This window comes from Homalodisca vitripennis, chromosome 5 (genome assembly GCF_021130785.1).
Source record: "Homalodisca vitripennis isolate AUS2020 chromosome 5, UT_GWSS_2.1, whole genome shotgun sequence".
Classification (NCBI taxonomy): domain Eukaryota; kingdom Metazoa; phylum Arthropoda; class Insecta; order Hemiptera; family Cicadellidae; genus Homalodisca; species Homalodisca vitripennis.
Genome location: NC_060211.1, coordinates 61401206 through 61421925, shown reverse-complemented (window position 1 = coordinate 61421925; position 20720 = coordinate 61401206). Strand labels below are relative to the sequence as shown.

Genomic DNA, 20720 nt, shown 5'->3' with positions numbered 1-20720 from the left:
CTTTCAATCTAGCAAGCTGTCAGTAGCCTTACTGTAGCTCTATACTGAGTGACCCTAACTAGTGTTTGTACTACTGACGTAGTAAGGCATGTTATAGAGTTAGTTGCGTAGTAAAACAATTATACAACTTCTATCAATCTAGCAAGCTGTCAGTAGCCTTACTGTAGCTTTATACTGAGTGACCCTAACTAGTGTTAGTACTACTGACGTAGTAAGGCATGTTATAGAGTTAGTTGCGTAGTAAAACAATTATACAACTTTCTTTCAATCTAACAAGCTGTCAGTAGCCTTACTGTAGCTATATACTGAGTGATCCTAACTAGTAAAACAATTATACAACTTCTTTCAATCTAACAAGCTGTCAGTAGCCTTACTGTAGCTTTATACTGAGTGACCCTAACTAGTGTTTGTACTACTGACGTAGTAAGGCATGTTATAGAGTTAGTTGCGTAGTAAAACAATTATACAACTTCTTTCAATCTAGCAAGCTGTCAGTAGCCTTACTGTAGCTCTATACTGAGTGACCCTAACTAGTGTTAGTACTACTGACGTAGTAAGACATGTTATAGAGTTAGTTGCGTAGTAAAACAATTATACAACTTCTTTCAATCTAGCAAGCTGTCAGTAGCCTTACTGTAGCTCTATACTGAGTGACCCTAACTAGTGTTTGTACTACTGACGTAGTAAGGCATGTTATAGAGTTAGTTGCGTAGTAAAACAATTATACAACTTCTATCAATCTAGCAAGCTGTCAGTAGCCTTACTGTAGCTTTATACTGAGTGACCCTAACTAGTGTTAGTACTACTGACGTAGTAAGGCATGTTATAGAGTTAGTTGCGTAGTAAAACAATTATACAACTTCTTTCAATCTAACAAGCTGTCAGTAGCCTTACTGTAGCTATATACTGAGTGATCCTAACTAGTGTTTGTACTACTGACGTAGTAAGGCATGTTATAGAGTTAGTTGCGTAGTAAAACAATTATACAACTTCTTTCAATCTAACAAGCTGTCAGTAGCCTTACTGTAGCTTTATACTGAGTGACCCTAACTAGTGTTTGTACTACTGACGTAGTAAGGCATGTTATAGAGTTAGTTGCGTAGTAAAACAATTATACAACTTCTTTCAATCTAACAAGCTGTCAGTAGCCTTACTGTAGCTATATACTGAGTGATCCTAACTAGTGTTTGTACTACTGACGTATTAAGGCATGTTATAGAGTTAGTTGCGTAGTAAAACAATTATACAACTTCTTTCAATCTAACAAGCTGTCAGTAGCCTTACTGTAGCTTTATACTGAGTGACCCTAACTAGTGTTTGTACTACTGACGTAGTAAAGCATCTTATGCAGTTGCCTAGTGAGTAACATACTAACTTTTAAATAACTTGCTATCTATCACCAGGCTCGGATTACCCATAAGGCCAACCTAGGTTGTCGCCTAGAGGCTCGCATATTATGGGGGGGGGGGGGGGGGTATAGCTGGTATGGGGCAGACGTCAGGCGATGACTCAACAGAAATACAGACGACTAGACGAGGCATCAGCTCCCCTTTCCTCGCAGATCGTTTTGTACCTTTAAGTGTCATTGTTATTGTTTATGTTGGTGAATTGTTGACATTTTCTGCTGACTGAACGTGAGGTAAGTTATATGATATTTATTTACTATCGCATTCGCACTAGTTAATATTATATATACAATGCGTACTGTAACATTACATTTTTGTTATGTTAATTTCCGTGTTATAAATAATCATAGCATGCCAAGTTGAAACTATTTTTAAGTTACTAAACTTCTTATAATAGGATATTCTATCGTATGTATTTAAGGCAGCCACAACAGACCTGACATAACCTTTCTGAGCGAGGGCTTGTAAGCCCATGATATTGTTTGAACTAATCAAATTTAGGAATGAGCCAATCAAAAAATGTTCATATGGTGTTGAGTTCAGGAAGAGAGCTAAAATTAAATCTGTAAAGCTCAAAAAAGTGCAGTGAAAGTGTGAAAAATTGGTTATCACCACAAGAGGGCAAACCTAAAATAGATGAATCTGTTTCTTTATTCTGTGCGCTATCTCTACTTATCTCTACCTATAGTGGCATCTCTACTTATGAACTCTCTTCCTCCACTACCAGTGTATATGAAGAAGAATGACTTGTATAATAGATCATCTCGTATAATTATATGTTTTATTCTCTAAATGGTCAGTTTTTTTATTTGAATAGTTTTATGAAATTGTTGTAACTCTTGTCGTGTTTGTTTTAGATAAAAGCTTAGCTCAATTGTGCTTAATTAAACCTAATTTCAGGTAAACTCTTTGTGTTATATCTATATCAAATTAATTAAACACTATAAAATGGAACAACTATTCAAGCCTGAAAACTAAATTTAGATTCAAATAGCTACCACTGCTTCTCAAGATTGGGACCATTGGTATAAAACTTTTAAGAACTTTTTGGAAGTGTGATGGAGGTAATAAACTAAAATTATTAACAAATCTTGTTACACCTTCAGTCTGTGTGCATAGTGAATGTTTAGCTCTCAATGAGTCTGACTAAAACATTAGTATAAACCATTTAATGAATTGTTTGCTCGTCATAAACTGTTAACTCGGAAACAGCAGCCTGAGGAAAATGAAAAAATCAGTTTGAAAATCTTAACGATACATAAATTTATCTAGATGATGTTACGATATGGCAAGATTTAGGAAGATTACAAACTGACTTCAAAGGACCCTTGCTAACATCTTCAAGAAAGCGCTACATTCTTACTATTGTAGACGAGTATTCCAGATTCTGATTTACTTGTCCTTCCCCAGATCTCTCATCAGAAACTGTAATATCAAAATTCAAACAATTATTTACTGTTGGGCACACCTGTATCCAATCATTCTGACCGAGGAACCTCATTTATGTCACAAGAAATAAAGGTAAGTACTTATTCAGCAACGGAATTGCCACTAGTCGCACCCCTCCTTACAACCCTCAAGGCAATGGGCAGGCAGAGCGCTATTATGGGATTGAGTGGAAAAATGTGCAGTTGGCTCTCAAAAATAAGAATGTGGATATTTCTAAATGGGAATTAGTTTTGGATGTACGTAGTGATCTCTCCTATGTACTTCCATAACATAATATACCTATGTACTGCACGCCTCATGAGAAAATATTTAGAAATCCTAGGCGATCTGGTAACGGATTGTCAACACCCACTTAGCTTATGAAATCCGGTCCAGTTTTGATGAAGCACTACATTCATAACTCTAAATATGACCCTTTAGTGGAAGATGTAACATTTATAGATGGAAATGCTGATTATGCTTACATTCGTCTTCCTGATGGTCGAGAAGAGGCAATATCGCTAAAACACTTAGCTCCTTTAGGTGACTATGATTTTTCAAAGGGCTCACAAGTCATGCTTATTCCAGGGCACGATGAAGATATTTGCGAGAGAAGACGTTACTAGAGATCAAACCCACCATCAGATCTTAAGGACTAGCCTACTCAACAACAAAATCAAAGCTCAGTCAGTCATCAACGGCCCATTCTTTGTGAGCGAAAGACATCTTCTCTAGAGTCAGACATCCTCCGGCATATCTCTCGGACCACAACAAACTAAAAAATAGCTGGGGAGATTTGCAATAGATCATATGTTAATTTGTAATCATATGTTTTATTCATAAATGAACAGTTTTGTTTATTTTGATATTTTTGTGAAATTGTTGTTACTCTGATTGTTTGTTTTATATTAGGGCCTAGCTTTATTGTATTTAATTAAACCTAATTTCGAGTAAAAATTTATTTTGTATCCATATCAACTTGGAACAACTTTAGAACCCGCAACATTTTGCTATGATCCAGACATTTCAAAGTCAAATAATATGTAAAGGAATCTTTCTTGGCGTTTTAATATAAATAGTTTTAATAGACAGTTGACGAATGGAGAAAAACAAAACAGAGCCCCTGAAACTAAAAGTGCAGTTTTTGTGGTCCTTGTCGCCTTTTTCATTTAGAAACACAACCTGAGTCGTCCTTTGTAAAAAAGGTTTTTAGTGCATGGAAAACTGTATCGTTGATACTCAAAGAATATAAAAACTCAGTTTCCCACAAAACCAATACAGTAATTGTTTTTTTAAAGGAGAAAATTAGGTAAAGTTGATTCTAGACTTAGTGAAATGATGCATCAAGAAATGAGTTACTGGGAAATGATACTACAAAGAGTTGTCATAGTGATAGCTATAGCTTCTCGTGGGTTGCCGTTCGGGGGTTAGAAGAAGTATCTGATACCAATTCAAATGGGGACTACATGGTAATGCTCGAAGATCTTGCTGAGTTTGACCCTTTTTTGGTCGTCCACATTAGAAAATATAGAAATGATGGGAGATGAAACACTTCGTATCTCTCATCAACTGTGTGCGATGAATTTACTGAGCTACTTGGGAAACAAGTACTTCGTACATTTTAAATGAGGCTAGCAACTCTCAATACTTTTAAGTTGTTGTGGATTCTACTGCGGACATTTCATATGTGAATCAGTTGTCATTTGTAATAATCTATGTAAAGCAAAGTGGAGAGCCAGTCTCTTAAGCTCTTGCCAAAAGTTGGACACAAGGCTTTTGATAGGTTTAAAGCTGTCGCTGAGGCTCGGCAACTTTTTGGGTTGTACATAATAAAGTGCCGCGGACAATCTTACGACAAAGCCTCACACATTTATTATGATCTACAAGCAAGAATTCTTGAAGTGAGTCCACTTGCATCATATGTCTCTTGTGCGACCCATTCTCTGAACTTAGTTGGTACTCACGCAGTATATTCCTGTATGGAAGTGGTACTGTTCTTTAAACTCTTTCAAGGGTTGTATACATTTTTATATCTTAATATATAGATGGACAGTATTAGATTAGTAAAAATGCACTAATTAACAACAAAAAGTCTTTCCACGGCAAGATGGTCTAATAGGTATGACGCCGTGAGAGCTTTACAAGAAGAATGGTCTGTAGCCATTAAAGCTCTTGAAGAGTTGGTGGGCGACCCAGATAAAAAAGGTACCCGGGCGGAAGCAAGAGGTCTGACCAAAACATTGAAGCGGTTAGAAACCGCTGTAATAGCTCATTTATGGGGAACTATTCTACTTAGGCTGCATAAAGTTAACAAATATGTCCAAAATGAAGACTTAATTGTTAGCTGACATGGTACAAGTTTTCAAGTCACTGATACATTTCTTTGGAGAAGTCAGAGAGCAATTTGATATGTATGAAAGCAAAGCACTAGATGTTTGCGAAAAAAACATGTATAAACTTGACGAAAAACTAAAAACAACCAGAAAACGTCAAGCTAACGAATATTAAGCCGGCAAAGTTTGCTTTTCCGGACGAGACTGAATAGAGTGAATTCAGTGTGAATACATTGTTTATCCATGATTGATAACTTAACTGAAGAGATCAAAATGGGGACAATTGCCTACGAGAAGTTTACAGACAAGTTTTGAGCAATCATAACACTGTGGACTTCAACGAACGACATAACAACTAGAAATTGAAAGTAAAAAAACTTGTTGATGTTTTACATAATGATTTAGAGCCTTAAATTTTTGAAGAACTTGTTCATCTGAAATCACACTTCATAGCCAACAACATTGAAACTAAAAATCCACTATCTCTGCAAATGGCTTAAAGAAAGTGGCCTACGGGAAATTTATCCTAATGTAGAAATCTTCTTGAGGATGTTTCTCTCTACCCCAATGACGAACACATCAGCTGAGACGTATGTAACAAAATACAAACAGCCTAATTTAATATTTAAATAAGTTTAGTTCATGGAGAACTATGATAATAACGACTTTATTGTCCATCGAAATTAATGCTGTGTAATAATCAATAATTGATTACAATTATTCTAACCTAAAGTGATTTTACTCAGTTTGCATTATGACAATAAATAAATTTATGTCTATTCTATTATAAATTACTATTTATTTTTTACATAACTCTATTTACAATAATAACAATTAATTATGCTTATTTTCTTCATTTGAAAAAACCTGTTTTCAATCTTTTTTAACAAACTTTTCTTTTGTTTAATGGTACTTTAACGAGTAATAATAACCTAATATCAAAACAACACCTTCAAAACAATGCGCGTTTTGAAGGTCAAAGGAGAAGATATGGTTTTATTTTTAGTGTGAATCTGAGTGAGGAGGCGGATTGCGGTGAGGTTGGCTCAAAGGGGGCGTAATTCAAAAGTGTAGCTTAGGGAGCTAAGAGGTGGTAATCCGGGCCTGGCTATCATGCAGTCAGTAGCTCTATACTGAGGTATCCTGACTAGTGTTTGTAATCCTGACGTAGTAACAATCTACAATGTTCACGTAGTAGGCATTCGAGCCTGAGTAAATCTAAAACGCAACTAGCCTGTATAAAGTATAGATTATATCTCCTCCCAAAGTAGTAATAAATACATCTCTTTCTTAACGCGATGTGATACAAATCCAATAAACATATAATCATGCTTGTTTTTAAATTTAAATATTCTGTGATTGCTTTGTTAAAGTAAATCATCTTATTTAAAATAATTTATTTGCGTTTTTTTTTATTTGCAGGTTTAAAACTAATTAGTCCCCTGATCCTTAAAATACAGAACTGAGCAAATATGGAAAGGTGGCAGGGACGAGTTGCTGTTGTGACGGGAGCCAGTGCTGGTATAGGAGCTGCCATAGTGGAGAACCTGGTGGAGAGTGGCATGGTAGTGGTGGGTCTGGCCAGGAGGGAAGACCATTTGCTTGTAAGTTGTTAGAAGAAGCAACTTTAACCAAACTTGGAGTAGTTTTGATTGGTCAAATCAGTCAGTAGTTCACAAACAGCAGAGGACCTGGAATTTTCTTCATGTCATTTGTTTTTCATGCAACGGTATCTGGTAGCTACTGGTGGTTCCTTAGTATCCTGCTTAAGTATCACGCTTTCCATAGTTCATCAGTTGATTGTAGTTTTGTGAAAAATATTTTGAAATGAAATTCATTTTTATTTGGTGTTATTTTTTGACGTAATAAAACTACAGTTGAATGTATTTTTTAACGTTCATAGTGACCAATAGTTACTCGTACATGAACATTAAAAAATACATTTAACTATAATTTTATTACGTCAAAAAATTACACCAAATAAAAATTTCATTTCAGAATATCATTTACAAAACTACAATCAACTGATGAACTATGGAAAGCGAGATAATTAAGCAGGATACTATGGAACCACCAGTAGCAACCAGATACCGTTGCATGAAAAACAAATGACATGAAAAATATTCCAGGTCCTCTGCTGTTAGACGAAGTGTTAGAAAAACTTCAGCTTCCGGAATTTGTCATATAACATTAGTTACAAAATTTGTAGTATTTTGCGTTCAGCGGTGAATAAAAGGACACAAAATACTTAAACACATAACTGCAAGGTGTTGAAAATTAGAATGAATTCAGAGTAGAACGGTAGAACAGTGGCGTTTTGCCATGAAACCAATTTTGTGACCATGCGGCGTCAGATTCTGCCGCGCGCTGCCAAATCGACTACTGGAATACGGGCCTTAAAGCTCCCACGTTAAAGGTACCTAGGCGATAATCACTAAGAAAGCCAACTCTCACGGCTTTTTAATAGTTTTATGAAAACAGCACTTATAATTTCGTAACACAATACCTGCAAGTTAATTATACCTAATTTAAAAGTGTATGCACTCTACTTAACACTCTGATGACTGTGATGAGTAGTAGAATATCTAAATAATATTAGATAGGTATTATCCTGAATGGAGATTAATCTGCCAATTTATAACAGCTTGTGAGACCTTTCTTGCTAAATAATTTTTATTTATTTAAGCTATTAAAAGTTGTTTATTTCTGAGTTGGTAAGATTGGTAATATCATTATTTGCCATTCCTGTTGCTCATGAAAAGAAACTAATTAAAACAAACAATACATTATACTAAAGTAATTTTAATGGAGGCAAAACAACTTTTACAATACAGAAGAAATAAAACAGCTGTTCACATTAATCAGCTCATTGACTTTAAATCAGCTGTTCAATGTAAAACAGTTTAGAAAACTATACTTCCTGTTGTGTAGTGTGTAAAACATGGTATTATGTTTAATAGTACTAATCAGTTGTTTTTTATGTGATTTTAATGAAACAACCACTGTTAGATTTAGAATAAAGTTTACAACATTTTAATATTCTTGTAAAGTTTTCATACAGGGTATCGATTTTGCGGATTTTACATCAAAATTTATGATTAGCTGCCATTTTGAAACGGGTAAAGATAATTTGTTCATATTTTTTCTCAAATGGGCATAAAAAATGCCAACACAACTGCAAAGTGTCATAACTTTATCTTTACTGGTATAAAAGACATAACTTCTTTGGTAAAAAATTACATACAGACAGATAGATGGAAAACTAAACGTTTTAGGACATACCTCCATATGAAGTGTTTTGCTCATTTTCACGTCTAGAACAAAATACCAAAATATTGGAACACCTTTAGGAAACACCCTGTATAATGACCTTAAAATATCCATTGTTACAGAAGCTACCATATCTTAACATTTTATGTAAAATTGCATGCTAAGACAGATTATAATGTAAACTCTGACATGACAACTGATAGAAAATAGAATAAGAAGACTAAGGTAGGCGGAGTAGAAACCTTTTTTAATATCTACCAATCTATGCATGTATTAATATTTTATATCTCTTTTCATTAAATCAAACTGAATTTTGAACTAATAGATTACCATCCCATATTTTTTAACTAATGTTATTTTATTTTAATTTTTTTTAATATAATGTAAAAATAATGATCAAAGGTATTGCACCCTACAAAAATGAAAGTAAAATCATACATTTTCAGGAAATCAAGGACAAGCTGAAAGGAAAACTGGGCACCTTCCATCCAATAAAAGCTGACATTACCAAAGAAGAAGATTTTAATAAAGCATTTGAGTGGATAACAGAAAATTTAGGTGGTTTAGATGTTTTGGTGAATAATGCAGGTGTCGTTGTAACAAGCTACATCCCTGGTGAGTGTTTTATTTTATATTTGTATACACTACCTTTTAATATAACTGTAAATAGAAACATAACAGTATATATATAATGTAGAAGAACATTTTAAGAACAAGAAGTACTTGTTCCCCCAGGACTGGAATCCAAATTTCTAACTTTGCAGGAGGGCAAGCATGCTGACCATTCATTACCTGCATTTGTCTTTAGTCTGTCACACATGTGTTTAAATCAGCAAAGTAACATGTGTTCGTAAAAGCCTGTCAAAGACTTATAACATTAGTTAAATTTGTATGAGAAGCTTAATTGATTTTAAGAAAGATTAATGAAAAAAATGTGCCCCCTTGACAAAAACTGTATAGGCCTATATATAAGAAAGATAAAAATATTTCTTAAATATTCCTTTAATATTTAGATGAATTTTCGTTGTCAAAAAGCTACAAAATAAACCAAATATAATGTAATATAAAAACAGTAAATTTTAGTGTTAACTGAACATTTTAAAATACATACTAAGTCTAATTTTATAATTATTCTTCTTTGTAAGGTTTATAATTCCGAATTATAAAAACTAGGCTACATATAAATAGAATTTATAACAAGCTTATCTTAGTTATGGGCAGTTACAGAATATGTAGGGAGACACAAGTTTATGTTTTTTTCATAATCAGATAGATAAATAAACAGTCTAAAATATAATGTCTGCAAAGTTGAACACAAATTCTCACACCATAAAATTATTACTTATTTAGTTCAAATGGCAATTTTGATTTTATCATCAACTGGTGGGCTTGTTCTAAATGGTCCAGTTAAATTTCTGAGGCATTTCGTATTTATCATTGAAGTTGTCTAGTTCACACGGCATCGAAAAATATTGCTTACACAATTTAATCTTTGAAATATTTTGATCTTGCTGTGGAGACCCAGCTTTAATCAACAGATTCTATACCAGAACACAAATGTTTTACAACACAACAAATAATGACACATTTTTTACAAGTTTCAAGGGATTTCATGAAACTTTTATTATTATTAATTTTTTTATATGTCTAATATTGAAGATAGCCTTTGTTCAAAGTTTTGAAATCAGCCCTTGTGCAGGTATAGCAAAGAATACTTAAATAATTTTCAACAATATTTGTGTCATATTTTTGGTGTTTTGTTTTTGAAATAAAAAAAGATTGAACTTGAACTTAAAGATGATCATGAATGTATTAGTTGTTTAACTAGTATAATCAAAACTAAAAGTGACTAGTCTAAGATATGAAACTGCTGAAGACTAATATGTTTTCACACCAGAAGGTCTTACAGATACCGTGCTGTCTGTAACAAATGACAGCTGAACGAACATCTCAGTGTTCAAGAGTGTTTTCACCATTGTTGATCTCACTATATGTCAAACATAGAGAGAATGATTATAATTCAGGCGTAGATGACCCTACACCACTGAGCATAGTTTCTGTAGAAAACAAATAGAATAACATAGCATAGGGTAGCATCTGCATATCCTTTAGATTTACAAAAGAATATCTGCAGGAGGGACTTCACAGAGTCGAACTTCTTTTTTATGGAGTTTGCAGAGTCAAATCTTTGTAAGAAGGTCTAAACTTAACTTAACTTATAAAATAGTATGTACTTATGCGTTTAATGCTTGTCCCACTTACCACAGTATCTAATGAAGTAGCATTTAGACCAATAAAATATTCCGCTTAAGGTCAATCACAACTTAACTCAAATAGACTTAATCACTAGTTGAGAACTAAACATGAGCACTCTCTCTTTCTTGACCAGGTAATTAATGACTGCTTCAACGAATAAAAATCATTTAGCATTGTTAGCAAGATAAAGAAAAGCTCAGTTTGATCAAATCAAATTGATTCATTTAATCTTTATCAGGAAATGTATATTTTTACTTTAAGAAATTAGGTCTGTCATGGTAAAACACTAAAATAAATTAAACTTAACACTATGTCTGATTTCCAAATAAGTTTATTTTGAAATTTATTTTGTGAAATTAAATTGATTTTATTTGATAGTGTGTTTTAATATGTATTCTTTAAACAACCATATTATTTATACTAAACTAAGTATATATTTAACCTGAATACATAATTTGGACACTTAATAAAGAGATATTAATGTTTGGTGTCACAAGTAGGCATAGCTTAATCCTCCACAACAGTTGCAATAGTTTCAGCAGCCACTCACTCAGTTGTACCATCGACTCCTCAATACCACAATCAAGCTTGCAACTGCAACTAACAATATCAGACAACAGTTGCAATCTGAAACCGTGTAACCGTTCCAAAACAACTGTTCCGCAGTATTTTACCCACCCCTAGTCACAAGTAGAAAATTGGCTTTGAATGGGAGGGGGGTACAGGCCAAAACTTTGCCCCGGCCCACAAAATTTTTCTGAGTGGCCCTGCATTTACTGCTGTATTTCAAACATGTTGGATTACTGTTCTAATTTTTTTAATTTTGAGTCCTTTTGGAGTGGGGTTTTACCCCCTCAACTCCCCTGTAGTTACAGCACTGTACATCAGCATACAGAAAAACTTTTCCACTCAGACCCCTGTTGTAGTACAAGGTCACTCAGTTTGTATATTTACATGAATGGGTTGAATTGAAAATCTTAATTTAAAAATAAGAGAATATTGTTATAATTAGCTTCAAAGACTGTAATATTTGTAATTTTTAATGTCAACATGAAGTTTTACCATTTTAAAACTTTTAGATGGTACAAGAAGATAAGTGCTGATATCTTAGTAGCTTTTAGATGGCAAAATTACAATGTCAAAAAAACGTAGCACACTACACGAACTATACTATTTGTAACTTTATTGATAATGCTGAAAACAATCTTTGTAATTTTTAGATGGCAACCTTGAAGATTGGCGTAAGATATTTGAAACTGAATGTTTTTGCTGCTGGAGCGTGTGCACGAGAAGCAGTCAAATCAATGAGAGCACGTAACATTGATGGTCATATAATCAACATTAACAGGCAAGTTAAAACATTTAAAATGTAGCCATGTAAGTATTGAGCTGTGATAGACAATAGGCGACAGATCCATAAACTTCTGAAAAGAATATATTTCACCACATAAACTAATGTCCAACATTTTATAAACAATATTCAATTCACTTAATTAATCATTAAAGGCTCTGTGGTTTTTCTGAATGTGCAGCCAGTCATCACATATTATAAAGGATTTTATAACTTATAAAATTTTCATTCACAGCGTATCCATCATCATTATTTTCTTGTTTTTTCCAGCATTTGCTCTCATTGGATTCCAAACCTTCCTGGTATTGCTCCATATTCAGCATCTAAGCATGCAGCCAAGGTCATCAGTGAAGGTCTTAGAATGGATCTTGCATCACAAAAGTCTAAAATTAAAGTTACAGTAAGTCCAGTATGTACTCTAATATTCACATTTCACCATTATTAATTTAGTATTATTAATTATTCTTTAACGAAAATTATTTCAACCTTTTTTATTATAGCTCAAAACAAATTTTCTACTGCGAGACATCATTTTATTTCTACACGTACAATTCTTTGTGTATTCTATTATCTTTTTTCAACCCTTCAAAGAGATTAAATATTTTTTATACAAGGAACACTTTAATTATTTTTCCAACAAACATAATTTCAACCAAAACATTTTTTAAAGTTTTATTAACTATTAAAGATACAAAGAGATGTAACTTATATGAAATAATTTGATATAAATTGTACAAATTAGCTGAAGTTTATAATTGTTAAATGTTCTGCTACACTATAGATACTATGTACAGTATAATAGAATTCTCCTTATTCAACAAATTTGTATATACAAAAAATACTATGAATTTGTTCATTATTACATGGGTGGATATATGGTGGAGCAAGGAAGTGCACTACACCCTCAACATTTTGCAATAACACATAAGAGTAGAATGGATATTTAAAACAATCAGTACAGTATTAATGCTGCGTTCCTGTGAAATACAAAGAAATTAGTGTTGAACAAAATAAATAAAAATTAGTTGCTCTAAAATTAAAATTTGCTTTTTATGCTTGCATTTAAAAATGGAATAATCTATAACCCTCTAATATGATTGCATACCCCAAGATCACAACCTACACCACCTAGGCTATGCACTATTAGTACAGAATGTAAATATTTCTTAAACTAACTTTAAATGTTTAAATCATGTTTATCTAACTGATAGTTTTCATCAAGTACTGAATGGAATACTTTCTGGATTAAGAATAATTACTTTTTTATGTTTAAACATCTCTAAATTTAAGTTTCATCCAATCAATCAGGCAGCTTCTTTACACAATATATCATTTTAAAGTGTGATGAAGTAAGTTATTATAAATCTGTAATGTAGTAATATTGATATTCTATTGTTAGTGTTCCTGGAAATCCTCATAATAGTTGGATCACTTCTTTGAGAAGAATAAAATAACTACTCTTCTGTTATTGAATTTACTCCATAAGATTCTGATAAGAATGATCTATTTCAGAATATAAGTCCAGGTTTAGTAGCTACACCGATGCTTGATTCATTCAAAGAAGGCAAAGAGCTGAACATATTCTTTGAACCTCTCAATGCCAAGGACATCGCAGATGCTGTCCATTATGTCCTCGGCACACCTCCTAATGTTCAGGTAATACACACACTTGGATAATGTACCATAGTGTAAAATTAAACAATATTACATTAACAGTTAAGCTGTAATAACAGCAGTACCCTTATAAGCTGATCTAAAAACTACCCTACCAGACTGAGAGAATGCAGTATGCATTCCAAATACAGGTCTTCTTATCAAAAGCCCTGCCAGCTGAAACAAATTATTTCATTGAAATTCCAAACTCGCTGGCTATCTCCAATTAATCAATACAATAGAGTATTTCAAACTCTTCAAGTTTTAGAGAGGAAGGGAGTACTGCATTTTCAAGTGGTGGATATGATTTTTGGTTGGGATAATTTTTTAAATTTTAAAATCCTGGGCAGTAGGAAATAGAAAGAATCACTCCACAATAAGTTATAGGTATTTAAAGAAGGGAATTTATGCATTTTTATAAAAATAAACCAGCTAAAAACTGCATTAATCGAACACAAAATCAGTCACTTTTCTTATACATCATGCTTTAAAAATTCATATGCCTATCTTCAACCACTCTTTTTTGTGACCAATTATATGATACTTTTAAATTATGCTTCAAATACTTTCAACTACTTGTGGAAAGATAGAAATAATGCCTATTTTCATTTTCTTTAAAAAATTGTCTTTGAATGGACTTTGAGCAATTTTTTTAACAAATAAAAGTGTTAAAACTAGGTCAGACTGTTCCAGCTTAACTCTTGATACCTATATGGTTACAAAATAGTAATTTAACCATTCAATGTCATAAGCCTACCTACCTACTGCCCACCTTAAATCCACCTGTCCATTTCAAACCCTAGGTAAAGTGAAGGAAACAGGATTTTTCCGGACATTTGCCATCGTTAAGTGAAACAAAAAAAAGGTAGGCCTAGGTAAAGGTTCACCTACCCTATTCTACTGTACTATCCGGTTCTTACAAGTATTGCATAATCCACCCCTAAAAAGGACTATTATACAATAATTAAAGAAAAGAATTAATTATTTATAGTACAAGTGTAATTGAACCTTTTTATTTGGTTGGAGTTAATTCATCTTAATATTCCATAGAGGCATTAACATTATTTGGGTGTGTCATCAGAATGTAAGTCCATGTAGTTGGAAGACAAGCATAAGATAACTGGATGCACCTTACTTCGAGAATCAGATGCAAGATTAGGCTCAAGAATAGAAGCAGTTTGGCTTGTAATAAGAAATATTCCAAGTGTGATCAAAGCAATAGATGAACTAGTTAACACGAGCTAAAAAGGTATTCAACTACTAAAGACTACTCAGAGAATATAGGTTCGCATGGATATTTTTATCTTTGGATGTTCCAACAGTACAGTAAAAAATCCTCAAATGCTTTGATCAAAAATGCTTCATCTAGAATGCAAATTGGCACGCCAATCAGAATTGGTCCTGGGCTCAGCCATATCTACACGATAGTTCACATTACCATTAAAATTTAATACTTTAAAACCCAATTATTTATCATAACTTAAACCAATTGGAAAATAGGAGTAACTCCATCACTAAAACATGTTCTAAATAGTACTGAATATAGTATGGTATCAGAAAAGATTTGGTCGAGCAAAGAAAAGAAAAATGTCTTAAAACAATGTTTCTTATTGAACTTGTTGACTGTCTTCAGAGTGAGACTGCAGCAGCCTATTTCCCTGAAGGAAATCATTAAATATGAGAAAGGCCTCACCTCATCTTTAAAACAAATCAATAAAGACCTCTTTGATCTCAAAAATCCATTTAGAATACCCCATTTTTTATTGTAATAATTATTTTTATTTGTTTTAGGTCACCGAGCTAATTATTCGGCCAGTTCAAGAAAGAATTTAATATGGTTTACTTTTACCGGTCAACCTGCTTTCATCTACACATGGCTCTCATGCATTTATTTATGCATTTGGCTCTCTTACTCTACCTAATATTTATGACATTGATATAGTTTGCTTATATACTATACGGTACGCATATACATTTATGTTGAAGGACTCTAAAAAAAATGTGTTATAACCAAAAGTCTAATTTTGATGTTTGGTGATCCTGATTCCTCCTTGTTAATAAAAAAACATACTCTTGTTAATTTTTTCTATTTAATATTTAACCCCTTACAGACTTTTAATTCATTTTATTAGTTCAACTTTTGCCATATTGTAATATAATGGTTTAGGGTCTATCATTGATTAGAGTAAATCCTTTCCAACTGCATAGCAGCAGAGTGTACATTTAAGTATTTATAAAGAGAATTTAGCAATTATTAATATGTAAGTTTAGAATGTTTTCAATATGGTACTTATTTCATTGATAATGTTTATGGCCAGTAGAAAAGATTATTATGTCAATATAATAGCCATTTATAAATCTTTTATAGAAACCAGGTCATTTACTGAAATTGGTATATTTAGAATTCAAATTTGTATTAAACAGTTTTGTTCTAATGTAAAATTAACATAATATTAGTATTTTTTATGTCAAGACCATGATTGGTTCATGTTTATTATTGATGATCTACCACAGATATTTAGCCCAAATAATTTATAATATAATGTTTAAATAGTATATTTTTGTAAAATGTATTTTAATATACAAAATTATTTAAGGCACAAACCAGGCAAAAGTCTGTCAGCAACATGATAAACATGGTAGTAGAGCCTAATGTACCATATATGTGCATTGATTCTTTTTGACTTCAACTCAACAAGGTACACAGCTAAAAGATCAACTTATATTAGGTTTTTCTCATAAAATACATAATGTTAGTTTTTATTAACTAAGCAGCAGTTTGTATTTGAAAGAAAGTTTTGGTTATGAGAAAACTAGTTTTTGTAGCTGTTATTTTTATGTAATCAGTTGAATTTCCAGTTATTTTGCATCATTAGCATACAGAAAAATACTATTTTGGTCCTCTTCTGGGTACCCTAAATATAAACGTTTATTATATCATGAAAATTTGTATTATTGTGCATGAAGGAAAATCTACATGCAAGTGAAAAAATAGACATTTGAATGTAATTGAAAAACTCGAATATGAACTGGAAATGGCAATGAGGACCAAGAAAGACGCTGTGTGTGGCTTGGAGAAAGAGGCGGTTCAACCATCTCAAACTGTGACACTAGTATCACTGGGGAGCTCCGATCTCCAGTCCACAGATTGACTGTCCACCATTGCTGCCTACCCCTGACCACAGACCACCAGACCAGCACTTCTTGACTTTCAGATGGATTTCGGGGCTTCAACACTCCAAATAGCGAAGAGGAAAATCAAAAACATGTTGGTAGTAATTTAAAAATGTTTTGAACAAAAAATCTTAAGCAGTCATGCTCTTAGAAATTCAGCTGATTCTTTAGAGGGGCCTCTTGACTTCACTTTAAACTTATTAGTCGAACAAAAAGAAATTCCAATTTAAGCGAATCCTCAATTTATAATATACCACAAAAACATAACAAATCATTGAAAATCTTCTTTCAGAGTATAAAAAGTTTTGTGGCGAATGCAGAAGCATTGCAAGTTACTTTGGATGAGCTAAATTCAAAAATAATAGTTTTATCTGAACATAATCTGAAATCAAAATTAACAGAAAGACTACATTTAAATAACTAATTAATCAATGCTTGTCACTGTAGAGATTCAACCACAAAGGGTGGTATACCTTTACTTTCAAACACATGTGTGAAGTGGAGGCAGGTGGTCATCCTGATAGTGACTGGAATTTTGGAAGATAAACATTTGAATATTCTGTTGAGTTTTATAAATGTACACCAGTAGGGATATATCGATCACCCAGCAGTAATGCTTTTGAATTATAGGTAAATTAAACCTTTTAATATTTATGTTACAATAATCTGATTTTTGCAGGTAACATAAATTTAATATTAACATATTAATCAATTCTAAAGAGCACCTGAGATTAAAAATATTCTAAAAAGCCATGGTATAAATTAGTTAGTATATTTTCCTACTAGAGTCTGTCCCAATTCCATGTAAATTTTAGACAATTTTCTGACAAGCATACCTGCCAATCAGTTAAAAATTGAAAGCATTTTTACAACTTTATTTGATCATGATGGACATCTCCTAGAGTTATCCATTAATGCCAGCTGTTTTATTTTTGATTTTGTTTTTTTTCTCTCTCTTAGGACAAGCTTATAAATTGCACTTAGTCCTATAAGAACCTTAGCGCTGCTTCCGAAGTGACAGGACTTCAGGATGGGTAAGGTTAGAGGGTTGGGGCCACCTTCTACTCATATCCATGAGGAAGAATTAGGGCACTAATTTCAAAGTCATGTCCCCTCTGAAGAAGGGGAGGCCAGATTTGAACCAGCCTCTCCAGTCAAATCAGGCAGGGGGTGGCATACCCTTGTTGAGGCTCAGCAAACCCCACCAAACTCCAACAGTCATCTCCCGCAGTAGACTAGACCTATCAAATTATCCTTACACCCCAGAATCTTGACATTTAAGGTTAGTGATATGCCACTCCTGGATATAATAAGGTTGCTCATATTTAAGTGACACATTGGTTTTTGCTGTGCCCAGTGGTAGGTTCAATTGGAAGGTATTTACCAGCCAGAAGTGAATCCTTGCTGGGTGAATACCAGCTGTTAGAAAAATCAAAATCTAGCACAATAACACATCAATTGTTCAAAGAAAATATCAATAGTTTTGTTAAAAGTTAGGAAGTGGGAGATTGGTTTAACATCTACTATATCTAATTAGGTTTTACAAACTTTTATGCATTACTTTAATTCTTCTTTTCCAAAAATAATTTCAATAAAAATCTGGATAGAACATTTTGGATAACAAATTTATTCTTTATACGGTATTTAATTTTATATTATTCTTTAAATTTATATTTTTTTATAGAACAAAAGAAGAGCCTTATTAACTTTAGAAAAACAAGCTGTCAATAAAAATTACAGAACCTTTATCAACTTTAAAAATTAAATCTAAAATTCATAAAAAAGCATGAAAAAACTAAGTCTTTTTTTATAAGCGCATATTGAATTCAGATTACATTGCTAAAACAACTTGGACATTTTTAAACTCAGAAATTGAAAATAAAAATATATACAAAAATTCAAAATTACAACATTATTTTGGATGGGAAAACTCCATCCTGCTAAGATAAGTGGTGACTTTAATGACTATTTTGTCAACTTAGTTCAGAATAAGTTGTGTAAGACTCAGTTGATTAGCATTCCAAGTCAACAACAACAGCACAATAGTACAAATAACCAGTGCTACGAGCAAATCTTCCGCTATAAACCCCTTGTAAAACCTTTAGTCAACATGAGATAAGCGGTATTATTGATTTTTTTCATAAGTAAACCCTCAAGTGGACATGATGAGATCCCAGTGACAGTGATAATAGCAGCTAAATCACAATTGTGTATAGTTTTAGTTCATTTGGTTAATTCTTCTCTAGTATCAGACATATTTCCTTAGAAGCTTAAACTATCTTAAATAATACCTATACACAAAAAAGGCAATGACAAAGATATGTAAATTACAGGCTAGTATCTTTGTGTTTAGTAATTTCAAAAATATATGAAAAAGTCATGTGCACGTGATTTTATGAATATTAGAAAAACATCATCTGTCCTTGATAACTTGCAACACAGATTTCATCAAGGGAAGTCAGTTTTGTCTGCAGCAGTTTCATTTTTAGAACCTATAATAGAGTCTATCGATAGAGGTGAAAGTGTAGAGAATCTTTATGGTCATGTCAAACACATTTCACTGTGTTGCATTCCATTTTGCTCCAAAAGTTACATGACATTGGAGTGAGAGGAATTAATAATATATGGTCATACCTTTCTGAAAGAAGTGATTTCACAGAAATTACACATGTATCAAACCAAAACAAAATTACAAAAACTAAGTCTAATTTGTGATTACAGTGTAAAGACATTTCAGGTCGAGGTACCAAATTGATCCTCTGAATGGGTGGAACATTCACAGATGGTATCGACAGTTTGTAGATACAGGATGTGTATGTAAAAGAAAAATTCCGGCCACCTTCATGTCCATGGGCTTATACAGGTTGAGTGGTTTTTGGGAAACCTCGAAGAACTTCATGAATGATTTTTAGGGAGGCCTAAGTTCTAACATACCGATCAATTTATATCTTTGTTACAGAAAATCTCCATCTTTTCAAAAACATATAGCCCCCAAAATCGCCACAATCTACGTCACTCCCAACCCAAGAATTCAAATTCAAATTCAAATATCTTTATTACATGAACATTAAGTACAGTAATTTTGTCAAGTTTTACAATAGAATATAAAGTAAGATATACATATACATATAGAGAGAGAGTTTATACAGCTTCTTTGAACTCTTCTATGTTGTAGATTGTCTTCTTAAGAAGGAAATTTTTAAGTGGTTCCTTTAGTGCATTTCCAGTTAGACTTTGTAAGTTCTCCGGTAGTAGATTTCTAAATTTTCTTCCTGCATAGGATGGTTTTTTTCTCAAAAAGTGCTGTTCTATGCTGAGGCAGTATATATCTAGAGGCGTGGCGGGTAGGGTAGTTGTGGACATCTCCAAGGGTTTGCAGATTGAGTCGGGAAACATGTATGATAGATTCATAAATATAAAGAGCTGGTACAGTGAGTATCCCCAGAGTTTGGAATGCTTCTCTGCAGCTTTGTTGAGGCTCAAGATTGGCAAGGGATCTAATTGCTCTTTTTTGCAGTATCAGAATCTTATTCAGATTTCCATTAGAAGTACCCCAGATGATTAAGCCATATCTTATATGAGACTCAACAAGCGCATAGTACGCAGCCTTAGCTGCTGCTTGAGTACAAACTGTTTTTATACGTTTCATAACGTAAATTCCAGTGCATATCTTGTTGGAGATAGTGTTTACATGTTCAGTCCACGAAAGTCCACTGTCAAGTGTTAAGCCCAGAAATTTGACTTGGTTGAGGACAGTTATATCTGGGACATCTGCAGGTATTCCTTTTTTCTTGCTAAAGTGCACTTGTGTTGTCTTTTCAGTATTTAATGCCAGGTCATTTGATACAC

At 33.0% G+C, this 20720-nt stretch overlaps 2 protein-coding genes across 2 annotated transcripts in view; both read left to right on the top strand.

The window, feature by feature from the left end:
* The first annotated feature begins 1502 nt into the window (after positions 1–1502).
* The window catches only part of LOC124363491 (farnesol dehydrogenase-like), a 52601-nt gene continuing 33383 nt past the window's right edge, over positions 1503–20720 (top strand). The window contains exons 1-5 of the mRNA XM_046818739.1: positions 1503–1639; positions 6590–6771; positions 8884–9052; positions 12365–12444; positions 13557–13700. Coding sequence (XP_046674695.1) covers positions 6640–6771; positions 8884–9052; positions 12365–12444; positions 13557–13700 — 525 coding nt within the window. The 5' untranslated portion in view covers positions 1503–1639; positions 6590–6639. The remainder of the gene's footprint in view (positions 1640–6589; positions 6772–8883; positions 9053–12364; positions 12445–13556; positions 13701–20720) is intronic.
* LOC124362280 (farnesol dehydrogenase-like) lies at positions 8916–15777 on the top strand. Its single transcript, XM_046816636.1, has 5 exons — positions 8916–9052; positions 11914–12041; positions 12315–12444; positions 13557–13700; positions 15489–15777. Exons 2-5 carry the CDS (start codon positions 11914–11916, stop codon positions 15528–15530), a joined length of 444 nt encoding a protein of 147 aa, XP_046672592.1. The 5' UTR covers positions 8916–9052; the 3' UTR covers positions 15531–15777.